We start from the raw sequence: 19,285 nt of genomic DNA on the forward strand, positions 1-19,285 counted from the left end.
TTGACACTGCGACGGGCCATCGTTATCACAGTTATCAAAGGGGTTCGGTGGTTACCAAAGTCGCGGTGCCGCCGACCACCCGTCGGTCGCGCTCGTGTACGCGTCGCCGCCGCGAAAACATTGACGTGTGCCGTCGTCCCGGTCTGTATGAGGTGGGTGGGTACCGACGGTAGCTGTAGCGTTCGACAACATTGGTCGCGCGGACACCAGTCCCAGCCGTCGCCATCATATACCGGCAGACGGCCGACAGTAGTACCATTGTACGCTCATATGGATTCTCATCGCTGGCGTATGGAAAGTAAAAACAAATAGCAGTAGGATAACGAGAGAGAGAAAGAAAAACAAAGAAAAAAAAAACCAGACAATAATCACAATCGTGGTCACCGTCGCGTTTCACTTGGCACCGTCTCCGCCCGAACCAATTAACTCGAATCTCAACACTTAATTTTTAATTATTATTGTTCCTGAAATTAGCGTGACCACGACGTCTACGGTTATCAAGGTCTGCCGTGCCCCTTTAATCCCGTTCGTCGTGATCGGAGTTTTCTTCAACAATCTCACAAACTCTCCCTCCTCCCCTCATTACACACCTGGTGGTCGGATTGCTAACGCAGCTTTGGTGAAAAGGCGAGATCCACCCTTGCGTCTTCGACAAACAGCATAATTCACAATGTCCACGAACGGCAAAGAAGTGTCATTCACATCTTTGGACGCTAGCAATGAGGTAAGCGGCGCTAGTCTGAGCCTATATACGAATGTGTGTTCTCCCTGTATCTATCGGTCTCGATTCCTGAGCACACAATGTCCGCAATGCATTTAGCATTTACTCTTTTGTTCCTAGAAAATAACAGCTGCCAAAATGCCTTATAAAAGCTACAGGCCTAGATCCGTGTCTACATGTTCAACAGACTCGTGTAGCTCTGGTGAGTATTTCTTTTTATGGCTTTTTATTTTTTTATTACATTGTATGATCTAGTAAATGTTACATGTTATCTCTAGACCTCTTTTACATATATATATATATATATATATGTTTAAGAAACATTTTTTTCTTTAAGTTTTTAAAGCAGCACCTAATATAATAAAATATGAAAAATAGCATCTGATGAAACAATATGTTTTCTCAAAAATTATTCAATAATCGAAAGAAGTTGTAAACCATTGAGTAACTTAATAATGATTTTTCTTGAAATATTATTGTCTATATGAATACTATTTATATTTTAAAAATAGCATTGAAAGCAGTTATTTGTATATTATATATTTTAATTTTAATACTTCCAATATTAAGTATGTATTAATAAAAGACTTAGGAATACATTAATTAATAAATGGGTTACAGGAGTCATAAATTAAATTACTATTATATAAATTATTTTCTGATATAAGTATTATATAAATTAATTTATTATTTGTATTATGATATTAATATATTTTATATTTTTTATAGCAAGTTTATCTGAAGATGATACTCCAGTTAGGTCAAGAAAACAACTTAATAGTTCTGGATTTAGTGACTTTTGCATTAAAGATATTAGGCTAAAGGATTTTGGAAGACGTGAAATTGATTTTGCAGAACAAGGTATAACATAGTAAATTCACATGTATAAAAATTTGAATAGAAAAAAAATTGTTGACATATTGATACAAATATAACATGTACTCTAAATCTATTTCAAGTATAGAATTATCCACTGTCAAATTTTTATGTCTAATAACCAAAAATATTTAAATTTAAATTAAAGTTGTTTTTTTGAATTATACCTAAGTATTATATATAATTAATTAATTTACATTTCAAATATTTTGTTACAACATATTTAAATATTAATTATAATTTTTTATTTTCAAAATATATAAATTTTTGCATTTTATTTTTTTTTAACAAGAAAATTTATTATATTATAATTTTTTAATTTTTCTGAAGTAGGTCATACATCATAAATTGGTACTCATTATTACATTTTATAAGCATTAAACATAATACCTATATTTTTGTACAAAATATAAAACTGAGTATTTATTATTAGTTTATGATTACAAAATAATTTAGTTAAAATCATTAAATTATGTTCATGTTATAAATAGCTCAATATAAACATTAAAAATATTTTGTTCATGACATGAGAAACTTTTACTATATTTTTATCTAGAGTTTTTCTATTTTAAAAAGTATAAGTACTTATAAACATTACTTATAAATAGTTATAAATATAGAAAAAATATTATGACATTAAAAGGACTTCACACACGCATGTGTTGTTTTCGTCTGACATACATATAACATAGCAAATTTGCGTTCAGTGATTAAAATGTAGTGAAGTTAGCTTTAATATTAGAGTAAACTGATCTATAATAAACTTTAAGGGAAGAACATTATCTGTGTTTTGTTAGTCAGTTTTTCCGATATTTTAATTTTTAAGCGTGTTATGAATATGTAAAATATAACTTTTTATTTAAGACTATTAATGAATGATTGTTATTATTATTAATATTTATGTAATTGGAAATTTGAAATAAATAACATTTAAAAAAACATCATAACTCGCTAAAAAATTTAATAATTGGAAAAAACTGACCAACAAAACACAAATAATGTCCTTCCCTTAAAATTTGATTATAGGTCAGTTTACTTTAATATTAAAGCTAACATCACTACGTTTGAATCAGTAAACACAAATTTGCTATGTTGTATGTATGTCATATGGAGACAACACATGCGGATGTACGTCCTCTTAAACAAAATGTATAATAAAATATGATTTTATTAATTACGATTAACATTATATAAAAAAGCCAAGTTAATTTATAACTATCATTATATTATATTATAATGCATACAATATTTATTTTATTTTAGAAATGCCTGGCTTATTGTCTTTGAGAAAAAAAATGATAGATGACAAGCCATTGCGAGGAGCTAAAATTGTTGGATGTACATCTATTACGGCTCCAACTGCTGTTAGTCACAGAACTATGTTTTGTTTATTTTTATACGACATTTTCTAATTGTTTTGTTTAGGTATTAATTGAAACATTAGCTTCTTTAGGCGCTGAATTAAGATGGTGTGCTTGTAATATTTATTCAACGCAGGTATTATACATTATGATGTTTAATCCAGTTTTTGTTCTTTATTCTTTGTTTATTTTAAATGGATTTAATGTTAAGTCAACTAAAATTAATTATGACATTATTTTAAAATTTTGTTTTAGAATGAAGTTGCTGCTGCTTTAGCAGAAGCAGGTAATAATGATCATCGCAAGTTATATTATTGAAAATAAGGGAAATGAGATACTATGCAAAAGTGTGAAAACTTATAGCATAATTAATCTTTTTATGGGTTAATTGAAAGCATGAATTTATAGAGTATAAGCTATATCCATTAAGATCTAGTATTTCTAAACACTATAATATATTAATGTTCTATTTGGAATTTATAACAACCGATCAATCATATTAATGGTTTTGAGTTATAAATTAGGACTGTGTTAGTATGCATAATCATTTGACATTAGCAAAACAGAAGTTTACTCTCATTCAAAAAAACATGTTTTGAATTATGTATGATTGACTTATTTAAAATATTAATTGTACCTATATTTAATTTGGTATTCAATTACATTTTGTATGTATATTGTTGTAGTTTTTAACTTTAATTATTATTTTGTATAATACTTATATATAATAAAAAAAAAAATTGTCAATTTATTATATTTAATATATTATTAAATGTCCAAGACAGTACTTTATTATATATTTCAAATTATGAAACCAATTTTCATAAAATCTATGAATATTTATCAATTTGTTATTTATTATAAAAGGTATTCCTGAAATTCCCATTTACCAGTTTATATATAATATATATGCCATTAATAGTCAACCCTGTATTATAAAAAATATTTAGATAATCACTATAGTTTAATGCTAACATTTAAAACTATAAATATTTTATTAAATTTTATATTTACAATAGAACAATGTATTTATTTTTTTTATTTATTTATTAAGTTTATAAATTTGTATAATAACTATTTTTTCAGTGAAATTTGCTAGATACTTAAAATGCAGATCATAATTTAAAAAGTTATAAATATCAATTAAACTACAACTATTTTTGGGAATAAAAATGGTTGATATTTGTATTTATAACTCAACATTTTAAATATTTAATTAATGTAGTTACTAAATTTTAGGATTCCCAATATTTGCTTGGCGAGGTGAATCTGTTGATGATTTTTGGTGGTGTATTGAAAAATGTTTTGAAAGCAAGAACTGGAAACCTAACATGATTTTGGATGATGGTGGAGACGCAACTAATTATTGCCAGGCAAAATGTCCTAGTGTTTTTAAAAATTTAATTGGTAAATATATTAACAGTTGCTTGATAAATATTTTGTTTTGTAAAGTTTGAAAATTAGGTCGTTGAAGTTAAAATTATAATTACTTATTAATGAACTTATATAAATTATTTGTAGGTGTTTATAATGATAATTCCAAATTTTATAATTTTTTTTAAAAAAAAGTAAAATTATTAATCATAAAAAAAATAATAACTAATTTAAAATAATATTAGGTGTAATTATACTATATATAATATAGCAAAATAGCTAAAATAGTTATTGTTTCATCTTCCTTTTTTTAACTCTGTATTATTAATTCAGTATTTCAAATATAATAGTTTAATATATAATATAATAATTCCAAATTACAAAAAATAATACTTATAAAATAAATATAAACACGTCTTTGTTAAATCAATATATACCTATAACCTATTTACTTTCAACATCTGATTTAAGGATAATGAAAAAAAAATGTATTGCATAACTTGATTCTGAGTTCCATAATAATTAAATATTATGAAGCTATATTAAAGTGGAATTACTCTTATCTGTTCTTCAATATTTTAATTAATAACCATTAAAATTAGTAATTTTAATAAATATGATAATAATTAATAAAAACGAATTAGGAAAACAGTTTAGTTATAGGTCAGGAAAATGGACAGTGGATCCATTAATTTTTGTTAGACATCTAGTAGAGAAGTATAAAAAAAAAAGTTATATTTGATGTTTATAAATTTAAAAAGGCGTGCGAAAAACTGTTAAGAGAAGTTTTAAAGTGGGCATTAATGAGAAAAGGTCCCGAAAATATGTATAAAACTGATTCAGAATATGTATGAAAGCTTCAAGACTAGCGACAGAAATTTGTATGTTGTAATAGAAAATTTTAACGTAGGAGTTAATGACGTAATCATTGATTTTCGAATACATTTTTACAAAGAAAATGCAAAATGTATGATTTATATTATAAATTTATTTAATCTGGAATATATATATATATATATATATAACGAATAATGCGTAGCATGAAAATGTTGTTATAGTATCCATGACGTCACAGCCAGGGGTATATTTAAACTTCTATGGGGCGGGGGGTGACTCAAATTTTTTTTATTCAGGCTCAAAATATACAAATAAAATGTTTGATAATATTTAAATCAAGTGAATTCTTAATATTTATGGTTTTTTTTTTTTAATCTTATGCCTGATCCCCTTAAAATCGACTTTTGTGTAGTTATTTTTAACACCTGTGTTTTGAAAGTTACACTTGTATTTTATTTAATTTTTCACTAAGTATGGACCCAACAAAAAGCCCAATTCAGTATTTAAAAAAATTTTGAATTGTGTATCTCAGTATAATCAATTCTTTAAATACGGATTCATGGGAGGCGATCGCCCCTTTGCCCCCTAAAATACGCCCACAGTCACAGCCCATGAAACTATAATAATAACAGTGATGACGAGAATATCAATGTTTCGTTTCTTTTTTAAATTTGAATTTAGAATTTATTTTGGTGCTTTTACTGTAGTTTTAATTGTATTTCATTATGTTTACCTGTAACTCAAAACTTATAGTAAAAGCAAGGACGTTCAAGGGTGTTCAACCCTCTCCCCTCTTAAATTACTATCTTGTTAATAAATACATTTGAAATATATAGTAGTAAAAATATTGAACCCCCTCCTCCCCTGAAAAAAATTTCCAAGCTCACACCTAGGTAAAAGCATCAAAATAAATTCTAAATTCCAATTAAAAAAAGAAAAAAAATATTAATACTGTCGTCATCACTGTTATCGTAGATTCATGGGCTATGACGTCATACATTCTTTGAAAATATTTTCTTGCTAAGAACCGTTTTTGGAATATTACATATGCGTGATTTATTCATAGCAAAAACGTGGAATGACTTTCTCGGCAATTTAAGAAAATAAACGCGCAGTAGTAACAATGAGGCCAACAGCAGTATAACGTACTATAATATATTATATATATAAATACGAAATATTATATTTCTTTATACATATACACTAGATTAGTGCTTCATGATTATGCTCTTTAGGTATATTCAGTGTTTATGATCTTATATAATTATGTACGTAAAAAGAAAGTAAGATAAGAACATAAGAGATTACCTAGTTGTTGAGTTTTAAATTCAGTTAGGTTGATAATGAGACTTAAAGGGCGTTTATTCAAAAAAAAAATAAAACGAAGACGAAATGGGGCAGATACATACACAATGAAGGTTTTTAAGGGTTTAACCCCCTCCCTTAGAAATTAAGGAAAATAAATAAATATGTTTTTATAGAGTAAAAGTGGTTTATAGATTTTATAAATATGAAAATATACCTACAAATTAAAATCCTTCCCAAAATATATTTTTGTGTAAGCCCCAATTTAATAAGTATTCACATTGTAATTTTAAGTAAAAAGATTTAGATGATTTACTTTTCCTTCACAGACTACTGTCAGGTTAATTATAAAATTGCATATTTCATGTTATTATATCAAACAATTTTTTTTTCTATATACATATTTGGTAAAAATAGTGTTTTACATATGTAATATGAAAGCAGTCGCATAATAACTACTGTATACATAAGATGTTTACTAAACATATAAAACGGGTAATTTTCGAAATATAAACAAGCTAAAAAAAAGTTAATTTTAAGGTTTAATTTTAATAATGTAAAAACTTTATAAATACCTGATTCTATAATTTTTTTTTTTTTAAATAAAATGTAATTTTGGGTTTTGATTTGAAAAAGGACACTTAAATTTACTACACATATATTTTTTGATTTTAGTTTTAATGTACATAATTTTAATAAAATGCATGAATTGAAAATGTTTTTTAGGGATTGTTGAAGAAAGCACCACTGGTATTCATCGTTTATATAAATTATTGAAAGCAGAAAAACTATTAGTACCAGCTATTAATATCAATAATTGTGTAACAAAAACTAAATTTGATAATCGTTATAGTTGTAGAGAATCTGTAATTGTCAGGTATGTATATTGATAATGTTACAAATATTTTTTTATATACATGTATATAAATGTTTTATACTTACAGTCTAAAGAAATGTACTGATTTAATGTTTGGTGCAAAACAAGTTGTGTTATGTGGTTATGGAGAAGTGGGCAAAGGATGTTGTCAATCGTTAAAAGGACTTGGTTGTATAGTATATGTTACAGAAATTGATCCAATTTGCGCTTTGCAAGCATGGTTTGTAAAATTGAAATTTTAGTTGACTCTTATTATGTTTTAATCACACATTTTTTTTTCAATTTTTATATTAAATTTAATTAAACTGATAAAAAATATTTATTTTGCCTCACATACAGGCCAATATATAACTGAACATCCAAATGCACGAAAGATATTTCTTTTAAATTTACTTATTACTATATTATTTTTATTTTCAAGACAATTAAATAATTTAAACATTTTAATAAATGTTTACTCATAGATAATTGTATAATTTTGTATATTGCCATAGTAAATAGTATTCTTCAAGATAATTTGGTTACTTTATTAATTAAGAATAAGAATGAAATAATTCTTGTCAATAATTTTTCTATATGTTTTCTTTAATGTTATTTTTTTAGTATGGATGGATTTAAAGTGGTTAAGCTGAATGAAGTAATTCGACTAGTGGATATTGTAATTACAGCTACTGGTAATAAAAATGTAATTGTTCGAGAACATATGGATAAAATGAAGTCTGGCTGTATTGTATGTTGTATGAGTTATTGTCATAATGAAATTGATGTGGTAAGTCTATGGATAAGTATTAAAATTACAATTTTCATTATAATTTAATGAAGTGAATAAAGATAATATCTTATATATCTTATTGCTTATATTATAAGCATATGTTAATTACAACTAATATGATACAATTAATTACTATAGTTCCTATAGTTATAATATTAATATAAATTGAAATTTAATTTTTTTTTCATAAGGCTGCATTACATACACCAGAGTTAAAATGGGAAAAGGTACGTTCACAAGTAGATCATATCCGTTGGCCTGATGGAAAAACTATGATTTTGCTTGCTGGTGGTCATCATGTAAATTACACTTGTTCTAGCATTCCATCATTTGTCACGTCTATTACTGCCGCAACACAAGTATTTATTATATTTTATTTTTTTTTATGAATAAAAAATGTATTAAATGTGATTTATTTAGGTACTTGCATTAGTGGAATTATTTAATGCGCCAATTGGTCGCTATAAGAGTGATGTATATTTACTGCCAAAAAAAATGGGTACAATACTATTCAAGCATAATTTTATTTATATTTGTATCAAATAACAATTAAAATAGAAACTGAAATTAATTTACTATTTAATTTTAGACGAGCACGTGGCAAGTCTTCATTTAGCAACATTTGATGCTCATCTTACAGAACTTAGTGAAGAACAAGCCAAGTACATGGGATTACCAAAAAATGGCCCATTTAAACCTAATTACTATAGATACTAAATGAAATAATAATTTAAAAATATTTTTAATTCTTGTTCAAAAACACAAATATAAAATTACACCTACTTTATTATAGGGAATACAATATTATTTTTATATACATGAATATTTACATAATATTTAAAGATAATTAAGGAAAAACTGAGTACTCTGAAAATTCCATTCTTTTTATACTATTTCTCCTCACATAAAAATTAAACATTTATTGAAAAAAAAGTTTATACAAGTTTTCAAATTCAGAATTTTACTATTTATGTTTTTTTTTTTTTTTTTTAATTTAAAGTGTTATTACTACTGCTTCAGACTTTCCAGATACTTATATACTCTTATTTCTTTTATTTTTTTGTAAAATAAGTATTAACTTTTGGTTTTTAAATTCCGAACAAAACATTTAAAAAGTTTTAGAAAAGATTATTTTCTTTGGAGGTTGTATAAGCATAAATAAATTATTGACTTTTATTTTTAATTATAATTAATAAGCAACTAATTCAGTATTTAATTAAAACTGTTAAAAAAATTTAAATATATTAGCTAAAATAAAAATAATCGGTTTCTTTTATAATTTAAGAATTTATACTAGTTTTATAAATAATATAAGTAGAGAAAAAAATGTAGAGTAGTATTAAAATTATTATTAAAAAAAAAAAAAAAAAAAAACCCTTAGTAATATCAAGTTTAATTTCAAATATTTTATATATTACAGTGAGTATGACAAAAAATTCTGTTTAGATTATATTTAATGAAAATAGTATGACAATGGAGACAAAATTATAATGTACAATACAAATCAAATGTGAGGTTTAACTATAATATATTTATTAATTATTTTTATAGCTGGAAGTATTAAATGAACATTTAACAATGGATCAAGTTATAAAATTATACCAATGCTTTTTAAAAATTGGACCTAAACTCCAAAGGTCTTAATTATTTACCATCATATTTTATAACATTTTTTATCAGTTATAATTTGAATTTTACTTTAAATCTCATTTTAATACAATTTAACAATAAGTTTACTATGAGTTTAATGCAACCATATTTTTGTCACTTTTAATATTTAAATGATTACTACTCAATTTTTCTTTATTAATTTCATAATTGTTTGTTACACTTTGTTGAACTTGAGGCAATAAAAAAGTTTGATGTTTGCTAGTAACTTAGTAATTTGATCCATTTACTTCAGATTTTTGGTTGATTGATTTATTTGAAATTTAATTATAAAATTTAGTATAAAATATATTAAAAATACATTTTTAATTCTATCAACTAGTTGATTATATGTTACGAATTAGAAGTTTAATAATAATTGTAATGTTTTCTTTTTTTTTTTTAAATAGCAGCTAGTTAGATAAAAATAGATTAATAATCATTCTGGTCTAATACTTAGCAAGTTTCATATAGATACTCATATTTTTTTCTTTTTTTATTTTAACTAAAGATACTTATTATATACACACAAATATTGGTTATGTACCTAATACTTTTGATACTAATAAAATATAATTAAAACAGTATTTTCGTATTTCTGAAATGTTTAACATTTAAATGTGTTGTAAAATTAAATAAATTTTCAATTTATAAATGTTGATTTTTATTTCATATGTTTTTTTGTGGTATAATATTATAATTTGAGTTATTAGTTATATTAATTTAATTAGCACATAAACAGACATAGGATATATATGCTATATACAATTGAGAATAGTAATCTAAATCTAAAGTATTAGATATTTTACAATAATGTATTTTTTGTAAATCTGTTTAAAATATTTTTATTAATGATTTATAAAATTATGATTGTTATTAAGTAGGTTTCTATTATATTTTATAATAGCTCTCATTATTAAAATGGGTAGGTAAGCCTAATTTATGTTACTAATATATTGAAAAAAAATGTGAAGTTATAAGTAAAAACTGGGTACAATCCACAAATATTAATTTTCTTTATTGTATTGGAATTCACTATGGTTAGTATTCCATGGAACAGTTGAATAACATGGGTTAGTCAATTATAAGACCTAATACCTTTAAATTAAATTATTTATTATCTAAAGTAAGACAATTTTATTGTTTTACTCACAAGAACAATGTTATTTCATTGTAAGTAAAAAATTTGTTATAAGAATGAGAAATGTAATTTCGCTGTTGAGTTGATTATCACGAGATACCGATTAACGGAAAACTTGATGGTCACAAAGTTAACAAATGAGTAATAGAAAATATTAAGAATTTGTTAAACATACCTTTGCCTTCAATATATAAAAGATTGGATAGGGTATTGCCGACGTTGATGCGGAAACAGAAGGAAAATAGTGTTCGTTGGGTTCTGAAAGGGAAATCATTTTTCTTCGTGACAACACAACAATTACAGGCCAGACTGCTTGCTACGCGTAGTTCGAACGTCATTGTCATCCTGACAATCCAGCATGCGCCCCGTTGCACAACGTACCGATCGGTTTGAAGCGATCCAAACAAGAATCCCGAACGACAGGACGAGGAACAGTTATTCCCGATTTCGCGGTCGAAAAGTGCGTTCTCACGTCATCGCAGTCGATCGATTCTCGATAGTGAAGTATGTCCCAAACACGTTGCGCCACGCGTGATACGATGACCGAGATGGATTTTTCTGCAGTGATCTTATCGTTGTACAACCGTTGCGACGTGACTGCGCAGCGCGGTGCACCCCATCGATCCGTTCTTGGAGCGTGCCGTACGTCAGCATGTTGGCGTGTTCGTTCAGACATTCGCGACATTGGGTTCAGGCGTGACGACCAGGTGACGCATCGTTCAACAATATTAATAATCGTAAATTAAATCGCATAATTATTATCGGGTTCAAAGATCCGTTACACGAACGTTATCAGCGACAGTACCGCGAAAAATCCGAATCCGGCCGGGGACGCGTTTCGCGGACGACTTCGCGTTCGCCCGATAACGCGACGCCGAGCCGTTGATGATAAGAGTTCCGACGCGCGACGCTATCACGGATCGCGAACGAGAAATATTACACCGGGCGGATTAATGATAATAATTATAATTGTTTTTTTTTTTTACATGCGAATGATCGTCGCCTGTCTTCGGGCACCGGCGGTGGCGTCGAGCAAATGAAACACTGTTGACGTTCCGCAGCGCACACAGAATTCGTTTGTCTCACGTTTTCTCTTTCTGTCGCTCTCTCTCTCTCTCTATCTTGCTCACTCTTTTTCTCTCTTCTCCCTCTCGTTCCCGTTACTGTCGATACCGTTTCGCCGATAGTCGACCTGGTTGTTGTTGCGCGTTGAACACTTTTTGTCCTGATCTAACATATTCTCGCAACATCCATTGAACCAGATGTGAGTATGATTGTCAACGCAATTTCCGCCGCCACGACCGTGGCCAATCGGTTGGTATCGTCCGTTACCCCTATCACCGTCCCCGCAGTGTACCATCATCTTCGCCCAACGTAACGGCCCGCCCTTTCGGTCGTCCGTGTCGTGGCAATTTCACCATCGTTTGCTGGATTTCTCCGGTGCCCGTTTTCACCCTGCCGTCAGAATTTTCACACTATTAACCTGTTTCGCTGTACTTGAGGTCGTCTTGTGCGGTCCTAACATTAATTTGCCGTGGACTCGAATGAATTTCCTTTGCATTTGATTCATCACCGTTGCCAGTATTATAGTATTATCACAGATTATATGAATATATATATATATATATATTATAATAAATTATAATATATTCATATAATCTGTGGTATTATATAAAAAGAAACTGCTCTCAACTATTCATGCGTTTTATTTATTCCTACACAAATGACATTTAATTTGGCTGTTCATTAGATCTATTTAACTTGAAACTACAATAAGCGATTTTTATTCCTTGAATTGTTTGAATGCATCTAACTTGTTAAAAATTATTGCTAATGTAACCGTAGAACTTAATTAGAACATAAATACCATTGTTATAATTTGTTTTGTTTATTAAACAATAGCATTATTGAGTATATTAATATAATAATGTTCTTCAACTTCATTAATATTCAACCCGTCATTGGTATCCTGGTGAGTGTGGCGCTTACCTCGTAAGTATTTTGAAAACCATTTGTATAATTATTTCTTGATTCTTCTGATACTATTTTTACCTTCAATCGACACAATTCTAAATGTATTCTTGTTATTTTAATGATTTTATAAATAATTCTTGATATGATATCAACATGCAATATCATTAATATCGACAAAGTGAGTTTAGTGCTCATTCCATAGACATTATGGACTTAGACGAATAATAATATTTACTGTACTATTATATAACATTGCAATATAACTGTTTATTTAAAATAAACATATCTAACAAACAGAAGATATTAAAGTAAATATTATTTGAAAGATTGTATGAACAAAAGGTTTTTTTTAAAATAATGGGCTTTTTAATTTTTATTGTTTGAAATATTTGCAATCAGGAAAAATGTTCATAATTATATTTGTGAAATATTTAAATATGAATAATTTGGTGTTGGTTTCAATTTTATATACTTATGAAATAATAAACAATGGTAAAAAACAATGAGGTGAGCGCTTACTCAACACCAATGGCAAGACGTTACATAGGTCATACCAATGACAGGTTAATAATATTGATTTAAATAAAATAATTTGTTTTAACATGTATATACTAAATAACGATTTGAAATCTTTGATTTTTAACAACAAATACATTTACTTTAAGTTTATTAAAAATAAAAATTATCCTTCATTAGCTTCATTAGCTTTATAATTCAATTTTTCATTCTCCTTTAATGATGATGTACATCAATAATTTCCAAGCTTTTTCAGCCAATGAACCTTTTTTTAAGCAATATTTTTTCGTAGTGCCCCAATAAATATGGATAATTAAGTTTTATTTGTCTATTAAAAAATATAAAATATTATTATTATTATTATTCATGATATAATATTAATATTTTAATTTTTCTATAAAGCATATTACATATTGAATATAGCAGGAAACTCAAAACAGGATAATGTATATTTAATATTATATTTATGTATAATATAGCTGGTATAGTAGTAATTAGAATAGGAATGCCTATTATCTAAAATTAAAAAATAATGTTTTCTTATCCAAATTTCAATACAGTTTGTATATGTAATCAAGGAATTATATTTGAATTGAAAAATAAATATTAAATTTTTTTATAGTAAAACGAACAGAGCCCTTGAGAAATTGTAGAGCCTTAAAGACTTCACGGAGCACAATTTTAAAATCACTGATGTACATGATACAAGATACAAAATAATAAAAAAAAAAAGCTCTTGCAAATATATTAAAGCTCAATTTAGATAACATTATAGCGACTAAATTATTCTTTACTTTGAAAAAAATTAATATAAATTAACAGATTTTTGACAGTTTTTAGAAATCAATATTTTTGTATATGGTATTTCTAAGAAAATATTCAATTTGATTTGCATAATTACATTTAATTAAATATGCACAGATTAAAAAAGACAAAAATTAAAAAAAAGAATAATAATAATAATGATTTAATATTGTTATATTTATAGATAATGTTGAGTTATTTAAAAATTTCTGGTTTTTTTCTAATAATCTTTTACTCTAAAAATAATAAAAATCATTATATTTATGTTCAGATAAAAACAGAAAATTAAAATCTATTTTATGAATTTTTAATGAATTTAATTTTTCAGTAAATGCATTTATATTATTTTACTATATATTGGTTGTATTTTTTTTTCAGAATTAACTTAGATGTTGATGAATGATGGAAACTGAAACTTTAGTGATGACTAGCAGAAGAAGAATGGTAATTAAACCACTATCGTTAGCAGAAACTCTACAAAGCAAAAAGTCAAATTTATTGGAGGAAGCTAAGGACAGTTCTCCGGTAAGTCTATTATAAATAGATACATTTTTAATTGTGTAAGTTAAACGATTATTTATGTATATTGGATTATTTTTTAAAAAACATAAGGTTTTCTAATAATTTATCTATACAAAAAAACTTAATTTTCATGTTCAACTGTTATTCTGTTTTACTTTATAGTTAAACTATACAATTTACTTTTATTTAAATTGTTATATTAAAATATATTAAGGAGTTCCAATTATTAAAAAGAACGATTCTTTAATCTTTATTAAAAGAAGCTTAGAAAAAAATAATAGACTTAATGCTACTTAATTCTTTAATATAGTAAAAGTACTTATGCCCATATATACCTAGTTTAAAATTACTAAATAATAAATAGTTTAATGAACTAAGATTTATTTTTAAAGTATTTAATATTATTGTTTTAGTATATAATTTATATTATATAATTATTTTATTTTTATTTTAAAGATTCCATCTCCTGCAACCAGTGAGAAAAAAAGGATTTTACTTCAAGAATCTGAGCTTCCTATAATTCCTACAGTACAACGTAGCAAAGTCAAATTATCATGCACAATTAGCAACAATTTAACCGACACTGATGATTCAGATTCCAATGATTCTACTTTAAACGACAATCCCACAGAGAAAAATAAGCCTTCAAATAATAAAAAAACGTACTACGCGATAACTTTATTTTTGTGTTGGGCTGCTATTCAGTACTGGATGATTGCTGTAGCAGGTTTTGGAGCAGTATTTTTTGCTGTCTCTGCACTTATTGCTATTTATATTAACACAGGTACAGGAAATAAACGCAATGTATTGAGCGCATATTCTGTGTTTAATCCTCAATGCACACCTATTCAAGGATCAGCAGATCCCAAGCAATTGGAACGTGAATTAATTTTTGGTGGTTTATAATGTTACATCTGTTTGAAAGGATTTTACTATTTTCAATTATTTCCAGGTGCTACTATAATTTATTTACAGTACAGTTTTTATTGTAAATTGATTTTTGATTTATAATTAAAAAATATGTGATTTTTACTAAACTATTATTATATTTTTGTATACAAATAAAAATCATATTGTGTTTTAAAATTCTCAAATTAATTGTTATTATGTAATGATTAATTTAATATATTATTAAATATAATAATTTTTTAATATAATATTTACAATTTTATATGTATATATTCATTTTAGATTTTTTGAATAAATTATCTAAATTATTAAATTTAAGATGAGTAAACTATTTTTAATTATCGAACTTGCATCACAATTTTTCTTATATCATATTTAAGAAAAAAGTATTTCTTACTCATTTATTGTAATTAAATTAATTGTTCACCTTTAGAAGGCAAAATTATCAATATTTCTTAATGAATAAACAGTATTTCAAAGCTAAATCAAATGTGCTATGGTGAAATGCATTCATATTTATATTAATATCAGGTTTTGCAGTAAGAATAGTTCTATGTTATTAGAAGTGTGCAACGAAAATTAAATTCTACTGAGAAAAATATGTTAATGTACAATTACTGATATTAAAAATATTTAAATAGAAAAAGTATGCTGTGAAAATTGTAATTATTTTTAAATCAAAGTTTATACTCTTGTTGAAGATTTTTAAAATTTAAATTTTTCAAAAACCTCAAAATATATGAATTCTAACACATTTTATTAGATTAGTCAAAAATGTTCGATAAATGATGAAATTATAATGTTAGGATCATTGAAGTATGATTTTGAACAAATATTGTTTTAATTTAGCAATTTATTATCACTTGACACTTTTTATGTTTTTAAAGACAAATTTTAAAATACTTATTGCTAGACTTTGTTGGTACTGTCTAAGATGAATTTTATTGTTTTAGTATAATTGAATTATTTGACAAATAGTTTTAATATATATTGTATACAATGTAAAATAAATAAATAAAACGAGTGATATATATAGATAAATAGGTATATTATATATACATAGTGGGATATGAACAAGTGAATGATTTACTGTATTTCTCTTTTAATCTTGAAACCAATGTACCATCCCTTTTTAGAAAATCATTCTAGGTGAAATGTTTCCATTGGTGAATATTTTGTCATATCTATAGGGGGGCTTGAAATTTTTACCTTAACTTTAGTTACAGTGGCACCCAGGATGTTTTAGTTTGTTAGGTATGAAGTTTGTTTGTTTATGTGTGTTTGTTTTACATTGCACTTCAACCAACTACTTATCTTTTTCTTCACTGTGTTAGGCGCCAAATATGTACAGGTAATAGTGTAATACAAACAAACAAAGAAATAATTTATGTCTATTGTATATTTTATTTTAATGTTAAAAATCTATTTTTTCTGCTAATTAATCTACAATTTTATCTGTATCAATAAATATATACATATCGTAACCATTTAGTGAAATTGACCATTTCATGAAATGGAAATGGTTTTTTAACACTTGGTGAAATACAAAAATATTTCATGATATGGTCACTTTTTTATGAAACGGTCGCATAGTGGTCCAAAATGAAAGTTTGGCGCGTCAAAATTAATAAAAAAAAAATTGTCTTATAAATATTTTCTAGCGATAAACTGGTTGTCAACAAAATACTGATTACATAAATAACTTTTTGTAATATCAATATCGAAATAACTGCAGATAAGAAATGCATTATAGTAAGTAAATATGTGAACGTTATTCGTTTATCGAGTAAACGCCGAAAAGAGTGTACCTTAGGGTGGTTCTTAGTTACAGAAGAAGAAATTTTTTTTAAATATTCTTTGGCCGGGTACCCGCCATTTTGTTTATTATAATCAGTAAGTAATTGGGACTAAATTTGGTTATGATAACTCACCTCCATCCCGTGCCTCAAAAAGGTTGAAAATTTGTCATAGAGGGTAGTTTTGTAGTTTTGTGTATTTAACTCAAAAACTATAGTACTGAGCGAAAAAATGTATAGAAGATTAATAATTAACAAATACAACTTCTATTATAAATATTTAAAAGAAAATTTTGATTATACCTTCGGTCGACCACAAATAGATGTGTGTAGCCAGTGCGAAAGTTTAAACACGAAAATAAGAGATCCAGCTTTAAGTGAGAGTGCTAAACGGGGTGCAGCTGGTGAGCTTATATTATACAAAAGAAAAACCAAAAAATTTTATACCGAGTCAAATACTGCCAAAGAAAATAAAGATGATAACGGTCGTTTTATGTTTTAACTATACGTCAAACTTACCCTTACCAAACATACCTGTTCAAGAGGTGTTTTATATACGTCAGTTATGGGTAAATATTTTTTGTATACATGACGTAAAAACAAATCAGGCAAAAATGTATATGTACCATGAATGAGAAGCTAGTAAGTCTCTGAATGAGGTTTGTTCTTTTCTTCTATATTATTTTGAAAAATATATCCCCGACAACACAAAGAATATTATTCTATTTAGTGATGGGGCAGCTGGGCAGAACAAAAACCATACAGTGGTGAGGTTTCTTATGAATTTATGCGATCGAGGAAAGTTTGAGGCCATCACTCATTTTTTTCCAGTTCGTGGCTACTCGTTTTTGCCATGTGATAGGGATTTTGATTCTATAAAAAGACTTAAGAAAAACAGATCGTATCTATACACCACAGCAATACGTTCAACTTATCATAGAGGCTAGCAGGTGCAGTCGTTTTTCCGTTCACGAAGTGCAAACAAACGAAATTTTGAGTTTTAAAAACTGGTGGCCATCTTCATACAAGAAAACAGTAAAATCAGACGAAACTTCAAGAAGAGGAATTCATAAGGACGACCGAATTACATTCAAAATATCTTCATACAAACAATTTATTTTCAGACATCGCTTACCTGGAAAAGTAGAAGTCAAGACCTTCATTAATGGTCTCTCTTCATCTACGTTTACTTTTAGAAAAACCAATCAATCTCCTGACTTACCAACTACCAAAGCCTATCCTACTGAGAAAGTTCCAATAAACAAAAAAAAAAAAAAATTGAAGACTTGAAAAAGCTCTCGGAATATACTACAGACTATTCAGATTTCTATAACATTATTTTGAGCTGGCCAATATTAGCCCAGGAGGAAGAAATAGACGAATCAGAATATGAAGAACAGTAATAATAAATTAAAACATTTTAATTTGCGTAAAATATATTTTTTTGATACCTTAAACATCTATTTGTAATAATTTAATTTTTAATAGTTTTTCAAAAGTCTACTTTGTTAATTTTTCCTCAAATTAAACTTATTATTACCTTAAAACTAGAAAATTATTGTTGTAAATGTTTTTTATTGCAGAAATACCATAACTGCAAAGGGAAAGGGTTTAAATTTACCCCTTCCCTTTAACTTTGGTGAGCATATGATTATATGAGTATGTTTGATGTTATGCATAGAAACTTCCTCTACTTCCAGAAATGAAAAAAAATTTTTTTTAGGAAAATGCGAAGTTTTTATTAATTTCTCGAAAGTTTAAATTTCTGTACTTAAGGGGCTTCTGAAATAAGCGATTCAATTATGTATTTTAATGTTGCTCATAAAATATATATTTAAAAAATTTGTCGTAAG

At 26.6% G+C, this 19,285-nt stretch overlaps 2 protein-coding genes across 4 annotated transcripts; both read left to right on the forward strand.

Annotated features, from left to right (window-relative positions):
- The first annotated feature begins 634 nt into the window (after nt 1–634).
- LOC112692055 (S-adenosylhomocysteine hydrolase-like protein 1) lies at nt 635–9,036 on the forward strand. Its single transcript, XM_025566578.1, has 13 exons — nt 635–724; nt 842–923; nt 1,451–1,582; nt 2,861–2,961; nt 3,023–3,094; nt 3,214–3,244; nt 4,198–4,365; nt 7,201–7,351; nt 7,419–7,571; nt 7,955–8,120; nt 8,315–8,482; nt 8,544–8,622; nt 8,713–9,036. The coding sequence occupies exons 1-13, from the start codon at nt 671–673 to the stop codon at nt 8,838–8,840; spliced, it is 1,485 nt and encodes a 494-aa protein (XP_025422363.1). The 5' UTR covers nt 635–670; the 3' UTR covers nt 8,841–9,036.
- Nucleotides 9,037–11,901: 2,865 nt separating this feature from the next.
- Nucleotides 11,902–15,724, forward strand: LOC112692071. Of its 3 annotated transcripts, none has more exons than XM_025566617.1 (3): nt 11,902–12,225; nt 14,584–14,730; nt 15,184–15,724. In XM_025566617.1, exons 2-3 carry the CDS (start codon nt 14,605–14,607, stop codon nt 15,631–15,633), a joined length of 576 nt encoding a protein of 191 aa, XP_025422402.1. In that variant the 5' UTR covers nt 11,902–12,225; nt 14,584–14,604; the 3' UTR covers nt 15,634–15,724. The 3 variants fall into 3 exon arrangements, with proteins under 3 accessions (XP_025422402.1, XP_025422391.1, XP_025422409.1); XM_025566606.1 differs by having other exon boundaries at nt 11,905–12,175; XM_025566624.1 differs by lacking the exon at nt 11,902–12,225 and adding an exon at nt 12,599–12,903.
- Nucleotides 15,725–19,285: the final 3,561 nt, after the last annotated feature.

Source organism: Sipha flava, unplaced genomic scaffold, assembly GCF_003268045.1.
Source record: "Sipha flava isolate LNK unplaced genomic scaffold, YSA_version1 116_pilon_pilon, whole genome shotgun sequence".
Classification (NCBI taxonomy): domain Eukaryota; kingdom Metazoa; phylum Arthropoda; class Insecta; order Hemiptera; family Aphididae; genus Sipha; species Sipha flava.

Excerpts from the sequence above, each read along its gene's own strand:
- LOC112692055 (XM_025566578.1), top strand. The coding sequence starts at position 671 with ATGTCCACGAACGGCAAAGAAGTGTCATTCACATCTTTGGACGCTAGC. Across the intron at positions 924-1,450 it reads AACAGACTCGTGTAGCTCTG|CAAGTTTATCTGAAGATGAT; the intron begins GTGAGTATTTCT and ends TATTTTTTATAG. Across the intron at positions 7,352-7,418 it reads AGAGAATCTGTAATTGTCAG|TCTAAAGAAATGTACTGATT; the intron begins GTATGTATATTG and ends TTATACTTACAG.
- LOC112692071 (XM_025566617.1), top strand. The coding sequence starts at position 14,605 with ATGATGGAAACTGAAACTTTAGTGATGACTAGCAGAAGAAGAATGGTA. Across the intron at positions 14,731-15,183 it reads AAGCTAAGGACAGTTCTCCG|ATTCCATCTCCTGCAACCAG; the intron begins GTAAGTCTATTA and ends TTTATTTTAAAG.